This window comes from Contarinia nasturtii, unplaced genomic scaffold (assembly GCF_009176525.2).
Source record: "Contarinia nasturtii isolate CC-2019 unplaced genomic scaffold, AAFC_CNas_1.1 Cnas_scaffold_285, whole genome shotgun sequence".
Taxonomy (NCBI): domain Eukaryota; kingdom Metazoa; phylum Arthropoda; class Insecta; order Diptera; family Cecidomyiidae; genus Contarinia; species Contarinia nasturtii.
This window is the reverse complement of record NW_022197640.1, coordinates 530,882-543,758: the sequence shown is the minus strand read 5'-3', so window position 1 is coordinate 543,758 and position 12,877 is coordinate 530,882. Positions and strand designations below refer to the sequence as shown.

The 12,877-nt window shown below is 33.0% G+C and overlaps 4 protein-coding genes across 4 annotated transcripts; all 4 read left to right on the top strand.

Annotated features, from left to right (window-relative positions):
* The first annotated feature begins 260 nt into the window (after nucleotides 1-260).
* LOC116337677 lies at nucleotides 261-1,353 on the top strand. Its single transcript, XM_031762440.1, has 3 exons — nucleotides 261-466; nucleotides 760-784; nucleotides 925-1,353. The coding sequence occupies exons 1-3, from the start codon at nucleotides 415-417 to the stop codon at nucleotides 1,205-1,207; spliced, it is 360 nt and encodes a 119-aa protein (XP_031618300.1). The 5' UTR covers nucleotides 261-414; the 3' UTR covers nucleotides 1,208-1,353.
* Nucleotides 1,354-2,344: 991 nt separating this feature from the next.
* Nucleotides 2,345-3,242, top strand: LOC116337767. The gene is made up of 3 exons (XM_031762628.1): nucleotides 2,345-2,565; nucleotides 2,701-2,719; nucleotides 2,879-3,242. The coding sequence occupies exons 1-3, from the start codon at nucleotides 2,406-2,408 to the stop codon at nucleotides 3,114-3,116; spliced, it is 417 nt and encodes a 138-aa protein (XP_031618488.1). The 5' UTR covers nucleotides 2,345-2,405; the 3' UTR covers nucleotides 3,117-3,242.
* Nucleotides 3,243-4,906: 1,664 nt separating this feature from the next.
* On the top strand, nucleotides 4,907-5,438 carry LOC116337585 (sperm surface protein Sp17-like). Its single transcript, XM_031762264.1, has 2 exons — nucleotides 4,907-5,276; nucleotides 5,329-5,438. Exons 1-2 carry the CDS (start codon nucleotides 4,907-4,909, stop codon nucleotides 5,436-5,438), a joined length of 480 nt encoding a protein of 159 aa, XP_031618124.1.
* Nucleotides 5,439-5,535: 97 nt separating this feature from the next.
* LOC116337787 (titin-like) lies at nucleotides 5,536-12,733 on the top strand. The gene is made up of 3 exons (XM_031762667.1): nucleotides 5,536-9,665; nucleotides 10,346-12,340; nucleotides 12,439-12,733. The coding sequence occupies exons 1-3, from the start codon at nucleotides 5,924-5,926 to the stop codon at nucleotides 12,600-12,602; spliced, it is 5,901 nt and encodes a 1,966-aa protein (XP_031618527.1). The 5' UTR covers nucleotides 5,536-5,923; the 3' UTR covers nucleotides 12,603-12,733.
* The last annotated feature ends 144 nt before the right edge of the window (nucleotides 12,734-12,877 follow it).

Below are 12,877 nucleotides of genomic sequence, written 5' to 3'. Positions count from 1 at the left end.
AAAAAATTGATACGCATCTGTTTTAAATTTCATTCCATTGCAAAAAAAGGAAATAATCGTAAAACTTAAAAGCAGTGGTTTTATGCGCAACATTCGAATATGCAAGCATACGAATGAAATAGTAAAAGAGAGAAAAAAAATTCAGAAAAAAAGAACTAACGCGCATGTGTAAGTAAGGTATACGCCGTATACCTATATTTGCGTCTATGTTGCCATCTAAGTAGATTTGTTTGTATTGTGCACTTCTTTTAACTTGATATTCGACAACCGAAGAGTGACCCTTCGCAGTTTTAAACAAACCTTAGTTATATACATGTTAATTATTTGTCTCCATTTTTGGACAAACCTCTATAATTCTAATTTTTTTGAATTCATTCCATATTTTTTCAACTGCATCCAATAAAATTGTCAAAAATGAAGTTGACATTACTATTTGTTGTGATTTGTGTCGTTACTTTTGCAGAAGGTAAGTTTTACTATAACAAAGAATATTTCTATTGAACCATTTAAATGAACGTTCTTCAAAATGTGAAATTACAATGAAGAAAGACATAACCAAGAACAATTAATGCGCATAATGCATTTCTTTTATAAACCGTAAAGACAACAACAATTTTTTTTCTCGCCACAAAATGTGTTCGTTTCAAGAATGGTTTTAATATCATTTGTTTACTAGCATAATCATATTTTTCAAGTGATTCTTAATAACATTTTACGATATTTATTAAAAATTGATTAAAAAATTCGCTTGTTTTGCAGGATATCGTTTTGAAGAAGACCCGGTGTAAGTTATTATTAGGTGATATGTACTACTACTGTATCGATGCATTTGTTCTCACGCAAGAACTGATAAAACGACTCGATCCTGCCATTACAAAATATCATGGCTAAAAATAACGACCTTTTTTTCTGAATATATTTCAGAGATAAATTGGGAGATGCGCTAGGCCGCGGACTCAACAAGGCTGAAGACGTTTGGGATGATTTAAACGACAGAAGTCCATTCGAAAAATTCCTGAAAAGACTGGGACGAGCTGGTAGAGCGCTTGGAATGGACCCACAAGCATTTATAATTATGGTCGCTATAATCGCATTAATATTGATTATATTACTTCTGAAATGTTGTTGTTGTCGTCAACGGCCCACCGTTATATATGCAACGGCATCGCCAGTGGTCTCCTTACCACCATACAAACGTATGACTTAAAGTAAACAATTCCGAATGCATGCATTTAGTTCGATGCCAAATTGTATGCCAAACAAATTAAATACACATCATAAATTTTGTAAAAAATGAGAACGAAATAAATTTCGCATTTTTTTCTATTTTGAATAAAAAAAAAAATTTTGTTTTGAATTAATTTAAAAAAAAATCATGAGACAAGGATCATTATTAGGTAACATTTTATATGGGTTTTTTTTATCACTATTACAAAAAAAGAACTAAAATTTAACATAATAATTTTTTTAAGTATTCAACTCGATCTCTTTCTTGGGACTTTATAATATAATATGAACCCGAACATGTTCGTTGACACCTTTACTTTAATTCACCTTAATTTTATAATAATTTTCAAATGTTTTCATTATTATTCACTATTTAATAAAAAAAAAATAATAAAATTATATAATTTCCATCCGTTCATCTGTTATTCACCAAAACTGATAGTACTTAAAGTTCTCAGAATATAATGTTAATTCATTTATTTGTCAGAAAAAAATATAAACAGACGTTTAATCGAACTTTATGGTACTTTATTTAAAATGTTTGTATTGTTTTTTGATTAAAACAAAATTTAAAACCATAATAATTCATTGTATTTCGTATACGTTTGTTATCTTCATTTAATCTTGGAGCATCCATCTGAATCAATGAATACAAGTGTAGTGCACTTTCAGATTATTATTTGCTGCAATTTTCACCACTACTATTGACTTGGCATTTGTTAACTTAGCACAATTGTGTTTTGATCGACAAGTTGTTAATATTAATCAGCATATTTGGTAAGACACGCACCTAAACTGTGAATTAATCGATTTTATTTTATAGGTGTGTGCAACAATAGTTCGAGAAAAATTTGGTATTTAAATCTGTATGCACATTACGTGTAAAAGCAAAAAACAATTTATTAAGATATAACAATCATTGAATGGATAGAACATGTTGAACTTCTGTAAAACAAACATAGCGTAACGTTGAAAATACAGATGTAAATGACTCATGGAATAGATTTCCTCAATTAATATCAACTGCGTTTATAAGTGGCAAAATGAAATAAATCATTATCTGCGTTATCTGAAAACAAACATGCTACCTATCATGATGATGAAGTAAAACATTTTTACTGTATAAACACGATAGGAAATGTGTTTGTGTTGTGCATTTTTAATTTGATATTGAACGAATGCAGTTGGCAAGTGAATTAGAAATCTATCAGTTGAATAAATGTCTTATATATTTTTATACAAACGTCCGTATTATATATTTGCTTTTCATAAAACTACCGTTAAAAATGAAGTTCATATTAATGTTGACCGTGTTTTGTGTTGGTGCTTTTCCAAAAGGTATTCAGATTTGTACTCTTGTTAAATTATTATTATTAAATGAAACATTAAACTATTAAAAAACTGAGAAATTAAATGCGTCATATGTAACGCAATTATAATATTATATTGATTAGATTTTTTTTTCTTTAACAGGAATCAGTGGGGGCATATTGTAAGTTATAAAATAAATTAAATTGTAAAAATTGTTGATCATATTTTGTTCACTGAAAATTAACTCAAAAATCGATATCGAATTGAAACGGACATTTTGCTATTTTGTTTGTTTTTTTTAATTCAAAAATTAATAACAAAAAATGTGAACACATTTCAGAGATGAGGCAACCGCAGCTCTCGAAGATGTTTATTGTAGGCAAAAGTACGAAAATTCATTCATAATATCCATATGCAGATTCAGTTTAGCTGGTGGCAGACGATTTGGCATTGAGCCGGGAGTTTTTCTATTTATTTTCCTACTGATCGTATCAATATTGATTATAGCCATTTCAAAATATTTATGTTGTCCGAGAAAAAAACACATCATAGTGTACACATCGAGATCACCACAATAAAATATTGATATTATAAACACAATCATATGTCGGATTGAGTAAAAAATCAAATGTACAAATTTAATAACAATTTAAAACTGAATGGAATTTGAAATAAATTATACATTTTTCAATTTTGGATGGAAATTATTTTGGTATATTTTGTCATTGTCTGAAAACGCTATAGGCTTGTAATAGTTTTTTTTTTCAATCAATCATTATGCATTTGTAAGTATAGCACTGGATGTTAGTTGAGGATCAGTGTTTGTAGTAGAGGTACACCACCCACAAATGCACAAAATGGGTGGTTGAAAAAATCAAAGCATTTCTATAAATTGTCTTTTACGCGTAGTTTTCATCTCGAAACATCATATTCCTTTCAAGACTATTATTTAGTAAGTAAAATTATAAGGTTTCTCATAATCACCGCAACAAAATTCAAAGTTTGCGAATTTTTCTTAGAAATAAATAAACATTTATTTCAGTATATGAAATTCGATAGTATGAAATTCCTCAATTATTCATTCGATGACGAATCCACACAACGATTAATAATTCCGGCACACCGGAATGTAAACAGAGTATAAAAGCAACACCAGTAATCTTTTTTCTTCTTATGAATTGAAAATAAAATACTTTAGGAGTCTTAAATTCGATTAGGTTCTGTTCTTCTATTTTCAGCCCATGTTAAAAACAAACTAAAAAAATCATTTTAATAAAAAATATAATACAGCTTGAAAACCCATGTTAATATTTGGATAATTCCACGTTATTAACGAGAGAAAATAAAAATTTGCTTTGGTTAATCGTTTTTCTCACCAACTCACTATTATTCTCAATCATATCATATTTTATGAAAATTATTTGACCTGAATGAAAAACTACACATACACACCAACTAATATATATAATATACTATAATAAATTGGTGCAAAATGGTAGAAATATTTTTAATCAAATATTTATGCGCATTCCATTGACCCGAATATGTTCAATGTATGAAAGTGAATACGCTCACATGAATGTCAGTACAAAAAAAAATTGATGTTTTTTTTTGAAGATGTTAAAAATAAAAATGTAAATGCATGTTTTGAAAAGTGTTTTCTTTTTTTTCTGAAAATGAAATCAACGTAAAGCACTCAACTTGAAAGTGTTTTCCATTCACCATTTCAATAACAATAATTTTTATTATAGTAGCAAAGAGAGTGAGCGAGTGAAACCACGACGTTTACAATTTGTGTTAATTGAAAACGAACATTTGCCGTCGATATGACTTTGACCTTGATACCAACAATTATGTGGTCGTCAATCACTTTACCCGAAATTGGCGAAATGTGCAGGCGATTTCTTTGAACCTATTTATTTTTTTTTATTTATGGATTGCCTCGACGGTTGATTGAACGCGCAAAACGTGCGTTTATCGGGAAAAAAAATATTAGCTTATATTTTATCCTCCTCATTCATGCATTATGTATAACAACATCATCGACCATATGACATTCAATAGCCTCGTGTTTTGATGTTTGTTGATCCAATCGAAAATGCTATGGCAACCAATTTAAACACGAAAACATACGGTCAAACTCAATAGAGTCAATCAAACAATGAAAATAGATTGTAGGCGAAACATTACATGAATTGATTCACTTACCAATTTTTTTTTATAAATTGAAAGTTATAATTCTGTGATTTTAAAATTAAACGAAAGAGAAACAATAACAACGCTGAAATAATTGAATATCAAATATCTGTATCGTTCGGTAAAACGATAAAATTACAAATAGCAAGGAAATTAAAAGTAAAAAAAAAAAATGAAAAATTCACAAAGAATCACACCGAAAATTCCCGATGGGATGGTGGAATTAATGAAAAACCTCGCGAAAAGTGTGTTAAAAGAGCAACCGGAGAATATTTATGTGTTTGCAGCAGAGTATTTTGAAAATTTGGTTCGTGAACGAGATGGAAGTTTAAATAAAGGATATACAACATTTCGTAAGTTCGATGATGAGAATGCATTGCAAAGTGGTGTTGATGTGTGTCCCCGATGCAATTGCATATTGCATCCCAAACGAAAGGATGAAGAGCCCATTGACGATGATTCTTCACCAAGAATTGATGATGAAAACGCACTCGACATGAGTGTCAATGGTGTTGCAATAAAAGCTGTTCCACGCGACGGTGGTAAATCATCGAAAGGATCGAAAAATCGTCAGCGCTTGGAAACGATTCGCAGTGTATCAATGGATAGTGCAATTGAAGATGATGGCAAATCGATATCACCAAAACCAAATGGAAAATCACAACAACAATCAGCCGATTCACAGAGATGTTTATTCGATATAAATCCATTGAATGCAACCGACCAACAAATGTTAAATCAAACCAATGAAAATAAAGCAAATAATGAAAATGTGGACAACATTGAAAAATCAATTGAAAATAATGCAAACGATGAGGAAATCGTTTCAATTGAAAAAGATATTATCACTGAATTACCAATAAATGAAACAATTGTTGAACCAATTTTAACAAATAAATTCGATGACGACGTGCCCGATACACCAACAAATGATACGAGTGTCAGTGAAACAATCACCGATAGAACTGTTATTGAAGTCGCACCATTGAATTTTGAATCAAAAAATGACGAATTGAATACATACGACTCGACTCAAATCGATGAATCAAATTCGGACACAAAATCAAATGACACACAAGCTGATTCAATACCCACAGTTGTGGAACCAATTGAAGAGCAAAATACAACCAATGACAATGTAATTAAATCGATTGAACCCATCAATTTACCGTTAGAACAAGTGAAGCAAATGGATCGTTTGCGAACACCTGAAAGTGATTCGGGCCTATCGGAAAAATCATTCAATCTCAATATACAAGAAAATGAAGAAGCCGTTACCAATGAAGTGAATGAAGCCAAAGCTAATATGTACATTGAACCAGAGAATGTGTTGCATGCGAAAAACAATGAATTTGATACAACTTCTAAGGACGATTCAGGCATCGTCGACATCGATGAACATCAAAATAATTTTGATTCGAATAATGAACATGAAGTGTCATCCAACTTGAAAGAAAACCAAAATGAAGGGAAAAAAGACAGTGGAATTGAAACTAAACGAAACGATTTAACTATTGAAGAACCTCGACATATTTCAAATGCAACAAATGATGCTGCAAAAGAAAAATTGATTGCAAATATTTCGGAAATGGAATTGAATACAAATAAGAACCAACAAGAAAATGCTTTGGTGAGTGAAAATACCATCGAAACAGAGAAGGACGTAGTAAACATTGAACCCACAGAGAAGCGCCAACAATTTGACCTTTCGAAGAAGCCAGAAGATTCTATATTGCCATCGATGTCTGATGATAAAACTGCAACAATTGAGGCAAAAATTGTGGATCAACTAGAAAATAAGGAGCCGTCAAAGGATGATGAGGTTGTTTCAGAATCTGATTCGAAGCCATTGCCGCCAATCGATAGTGATTCAAAAGGTGAGACTTTAATCGAAAATAAAAACGAAAAGGACGAGGTCGATGAAGTGAAGAATTCTGCGTTAGGGCTCGAAAGTACAAATTTACCTGAACAAACAAGTGACCAAAAACAGTCTAAAGCCGCACAATCTACGCCAGAAAATGTTGTATCAAAAGAAACAAATGAAGAATCTATGGAAAAATCCACTTTGGATTCAAAGGAAGCGCCGAATCAAGAAAATACAACTAAAACAGAGAAAAAACCGAATCAAACTGAGGAAGTGCCAAGTCAAAGTGAGCTAAATGCTGAAGAAAATTCATTGAAAGAAAAACCAAAAAAAGATCTCACAGGAAATTTATTGAATGAACCCGATACAAATGAAGAAATAAAAAAGGAAAATGTTAATACAAATGAATCAACTATTCAAACCGACGATCAACCAAATGTTAATAAATCGATTGAAATCCTATCCATTGAAAGCAAGTCTCAAGAATGTAGTGAGCCAATCGATGAGAAGATGGATCAAAACCAGCTCAACACAACTGTGACCCAAAATAAATCATCAACCGAAGAAAACAATGGATCAGCCGAAATGGTAGCCAAAATCGAAACAGGCCAACAGTCCCAAGGTCCAGTCGAAAACATTGATGAAAAATCAAGTCAAAACCCAATCGATGAGACGATTTCCTTAAAATCGATTCCTCTTTTGGCGAAAACAATTTCAAACGCGGATGATCACAATGAAACAAAACCAAAGGAGTTGTCTGAAACAATAGTTGGAGAAAATGCACCAGAAGAAGACAAAAATACCATGGATCAGCCTGAAATTGACTCAAATTCAGTTAAATCTGTGATGAGCAAAGATTTTGATAGCAAGAGTGATAACGAAGAGTCATCGGGAAATTTAATGGAAGGTGAAAACAGTAAAAGAAACAAACGTCAAGCACCCACTTTAGATGACGTCTCTGATCAAACGGAAAAGATCGAGAAAATGCCAACCGACGCAGTGGTGGAAAAGGGAGAACGAATGCCAGATACAATGGGTTTAAGTTATAGTATTGCCAAATCGGAAGTAGACACAAGTGATAATGCCAAAAATGAAGAAGATTTAAAAAGAACATTTCTTGAACCGGAAAAGCATGCTGAACAAATCGATGGAAAATCAAATGAAACACAAAATAAAGACACGCCAATGGAAAATAACAATCAAAGTGAATCTGAAGCAATTGAAATGGCACAGGATGTTCAAGAAATTGTTCAAAATTCAGTTAGAATACCGAGCGTCACTGCAAATGAAGAAAAAATTACACTCGAAGAAAATGCAAATAATAATGAAAATCAACCAGAAATAGTTGCATCAGACGCAACAATATCACTTGAAAGTGAACCGATTTCAATTCCAATAAATGAGAATAATAACAACAAAGATATTGAAGAATCAATTGAACCATTAAACAACGATGACAAAAGTTGGAAAAAAGTAAATGATAAGGTTGTCGAAAAAGTTACCGACCAAGATGCGAATCAAACAGAAGGTTCTGTATCGCCTTTATCTGCCGATACTTCGCAAAATCTCATTGACGATATCGCGGCTCCAAAGCCTGCAATCCAAACTGCCGAGGGTAAAGAAAGCGAGAAAAGTTTGGCAACTGACTCAAATGAAGCGGTACATTCAACCGATGTCAAGAAAATTATTGAAAACAACCAGATTGAAGACAAGCTAACTGAACATGAAGAGGAAAATGATAAGACGAAGGTTGATTTACCAGTTAAAAGTGAAGTTTATGTGAATAAAGGTCCAAATGAAATTGTGGCAGAAAGTGTAAAAGAAAATTTCGATGAAACTAAATCGATTCAAGGGAATGAGTCAAATGAATTTTTTTTAGATGAGCCAATGAAAAATGAGAACTCACAAGCTATCGACGACATAAAAAATAAAGAAGAAAAATCAGCATCGCTTGATGCCAACAAAATTGTTGTAAAAAATGAAAACGAAAATAAATCTGAAAATGGCAAGCCATCAAATGAAAATGACAGCCGTCACCACAGCGTGACTGAAAACGATCAAGTAAAACAAGAGGATCGTAACGAAAGTGATCAATTAGAAGCGAAATTGGATTTAACTACGAACGATGAAACAGATGATGTTTATAGTACACCGCCCGACACAGCAAATAACGACCGAAGTTCGGTATCACACGATCAAAGTGTCGAAATTGATACAAAACGCAAGTTGAACGAAAATACATCGAATGGCGAAAAAAGTGAGGAAAATATGAAAATCAATGAAAATAAAGAGGGCATTATTGAAAAAACCAAGCTCGATTCACCAAACTTGGAAGAAAGCAATTTGGTTGATGAGGTCAAGCTAAATCCAATTATGAATGCAACGAATTCAGAAGGTGTGAATAAAAACAGCATCGAAATGAGTACAATGCCAGCGGAAGAAGCGAGCGTCGACGAGACTGATAGTAAAATTACAAAGAATGGTAACAGTACTGAAAATGTAAATATTGTAGACGAGAATAAAAATTTCGAAAATTTAAGTGTTGACAAAAAAACAGCAAACGAAATTGATCACGCGTCTGATTGCGAAATGAAAACCAATAACGAAGATGTGGCCAGTGAACTGAGTGCATCGGCTAGAGATGAATACGAACAGGCTGAAACTGAGGCCATTGGCGATGAGAGCGTTAAAGATTTGGATTTATCATCGAATCTCGATTTAGAGCCAAATCAAGCAAATGAAAGTGCTGAATCAGAGCAACAGATAACTGCCGTTGAAATTCAACTACACAATGATAATGATAGCATTGATTCACCACAACAAAATCAAATGCAACCCGATTCATTGGATATATTGATCGATTCACTTGATGCGTCATTGGAACCATCTGTCGACGCTGATTCACTTAACATCGACTCATTGAACGATAAACCAAGATCGGCAAAAAGCACCGACACTGGAAAACGCAAAGATTCCATTGATGGTATCATTGAGGAGGATGCATGTCTAAATTATGGAACACACGACAAAATGGAAAAACAACCATCGGAACAAAGGGCGTCTGATAGTAAGTAATTTTCAATGTTTTAAACATTATACTGAATATAACGAATTTATCAAGATTTTTTTTTTTTTTGTTTTTGAATTTTGAGCCAAATAATTTTGTTTCTGTTTTCTTTCAAATATTTATATACATATATATTTTGCAAGCCAACAATCAATTTTAACAATCAATTCTAGTTCAGCAAACAATGCGATGACATACTTATATATTTTAATATTTTTTGCCGTTTGATTATATTTAGCAACCGAAAACAGAAAAAATGTTTTCTTTTTGAATTTTGTGAGCAAATAAATGCACGATTGATTTAAAACCAGAATAAAATGTAGATTTCCAATTATTTTGTTTTAAAGATGACCGTCCTTTTTTTAGCTTTAGCTTCGTTCGGAATGATTGTTTGAGTTTTGAATCTTGTGTTTGTTTTGTGCAACAAATAAATAATGTGGTGAGAAAACTTGTGGTTTCCTTTTACTTTGTTGATTTGAATATGACCATATGCACTATCTCATAACGTTCAATTGCACTAAATCGATGCACTTGTTTGAATTTTTTATCAATTAAAATACACGTCATTTTTTTGTATGCCTTGCAAATATGTTGCTTAGAAAATGCACCATTTATCACTGTTCCATTTATGCTAAAAATTCTATTGATTTAACGAAATGGTTTTCTTCTTTCCAAAACAGACTCAAATAAATCGTTCCTATTGGAAGTTCCAAAGGTGAAACTAAACTCATTGGAGGAACGAAAACAAATCGAATCACCGGAAGAAATAGCAATGGGTGATGCGGTATTAGACAACGATCAAATGCGAAATGAATTGGAAGTTTTGCGACTTGCCGAAAATTCTGCTCCAATGCCGAAAGTTCAAGAAGTCGATTCTCCAGTGGTTCCAGAACAAAATCAAACTATGAGCATTACAGCCTCTGATAATGATGAACCACATAAAAAGAGTGTAAGCGAACCGAATTCCGAACAATGTCAAAAAGATGTTAAAAACGAAAATAAATCTGAAGAAGATTACAACGAACAGATTGAAGAGACAACTGATGTACAAACAAAAGATCAAGCCACAAGCATAACAGAAAGCTCAAATGAAACTAATTCAAATGGAATAACCGAAGATCAAACCGAGCAAAGTTTCGATTTAAATTCCACAACAAACGATTCATCGGAGAATCAAACGACATCCGATGAAATTGTTGAAGTTGTTGAAGTGGTCGAAGTGGTGGAAATTGTCGAAAAAATTAAATGTGTTGATTATTTAAAACCATCACATGATACACAGAGCAGTGATTTATCCGATACAGATACAACTGATAAAGCCGAAGAAAAAGCATACACCGAATCGGGTGTGGATGAAACGTCACGCGATGAACGCGATGAAGTGTCCGAAATTGAGAATTTCGATTTATCGTCATGTGGCGAAGATTCACTAGAGGCCATGTATTATATGATTCGTAAAAATGAGATCATAATGGATCGGCACAAGCAAACCGGTGCCAAAAAATGCGACGATGAAAAAATAACATTCCCCGAAAAGGTGACGTATGATTTGGAACATGCGGTGTCTGAGGTGTCTGGTAATAAGAGTAAATTATGTTCAATACCATCAATGAATAGTTTCGATGAAGTTGTATTGAAGAAAATGTCGAGCGACAGTGATGAGATTCAATTGCATGTAATTCCAAATGACATGAGCAGCAGTGATCAAAAATCATGCCCATTAAAAGAACAATGTACGGCCAATGAGTCGACCGATGACGAATATATAAATCCAATTGTTGATTCAATGCAAAAAAATGAAGACGCCTTAAATGAAATGCATGCCAAAGCTTTAAGTGTACAACCGAATCGTAGCGATACACAGTGCGATGGTGACGATCAACAATTTGAAACCGATACATTTAATGAGCATTCAATCGATATGGATCCGGGTAATATTGAACGAAAAATACTTGCGTCATCTGTGTCTGAAGCCGATTCGGATTATTTTGAATTGCCGCCGAATGCCAACAATCGTTTAACAAAAGATGATTTCAATGTGAGCACAGCTTTTGAGCATATGATTCGAAGCGAATCAACAACCGACGATTCAGATTCGATTGAAAGTGCAGCAACAAAAATACAAGCCGGTGCAAGAGGTTTTCTAGCAAGGCGTCGCATTCGAAAATCGGCTTCAAATGAAAAACGGTCATCGATTGGTAATGCTGCAATCGATAAATCACTTGATAATTTAATTGAACAACAAGAATTGTTGGAAGAAAATGCATACATTGAAAGTATTGAAGAAAATTCACCACAGAGCGATACATTTAATAATAAAACGTTTGACAGTATTGACAGTGAGAAAATACTCGGAATAACAGAAGTCAAGGTTGAACACCGTAAGGATGAACCACATACAGATGACACCGGAAGTTTGGACAACGTAAGCAATGACGAAAAAGTTCCAGAAATAAATATTCAGGGCACATCCGAAGAGAGTGCTACTCAACAACGACGGGCAATGTTACAGCGCGGTGACGCAATGCAACGCAATTCAACACCCGAATCATCCGAACAACAAATTGACAAAGAAAAATTAAATACAGAGCCAACAAATAAAGAGGAAAACAACAATCAGGACGAACAAAAAATACATGACAACGATACAAAAATAGACGCTCCTTTGGCAAACGGTGAGCTCATAAACAACAAATTTATTTTCTTTTAGACAAACAAAAATTATTCAAAATTATCAATTGTTTCGGTTATTTCGTTCATTGTTTTTTAATAGCCTCCAAACCATTAAATAAACCAATGAGAGGACTTGGTCCACGACAACGTTCGATGCCAGTTCAGATTGATTCTCAATTGATGCGAGTCTTACCCAAACACAAAAAAAAGCGCATCAAGAGCGCCAATTCGAATACGAAAAATTTACGACCATTTTTCTTTTAATTGAATTCAATTGATCTTTAGGACCGTAGATGTCAAGTTTTAGTAGCTTTTAATCATACACACACACACACACACACAACAAAAAAACATTACTATGTGCGTAGAAAAAATATATTTTATAATCATACTCATTAGCATAAGTTTATAGCCAAGTGAAACTGTATTTCAAATTGAAAAACCATCTGGTTGTCATTACAAGATGAAAATGTTTGCAAATAAGGTGAGTAAAGCGTCGAATGGAGGTAAGTCTAGTAGTTCGAATTGAACTATTGAAT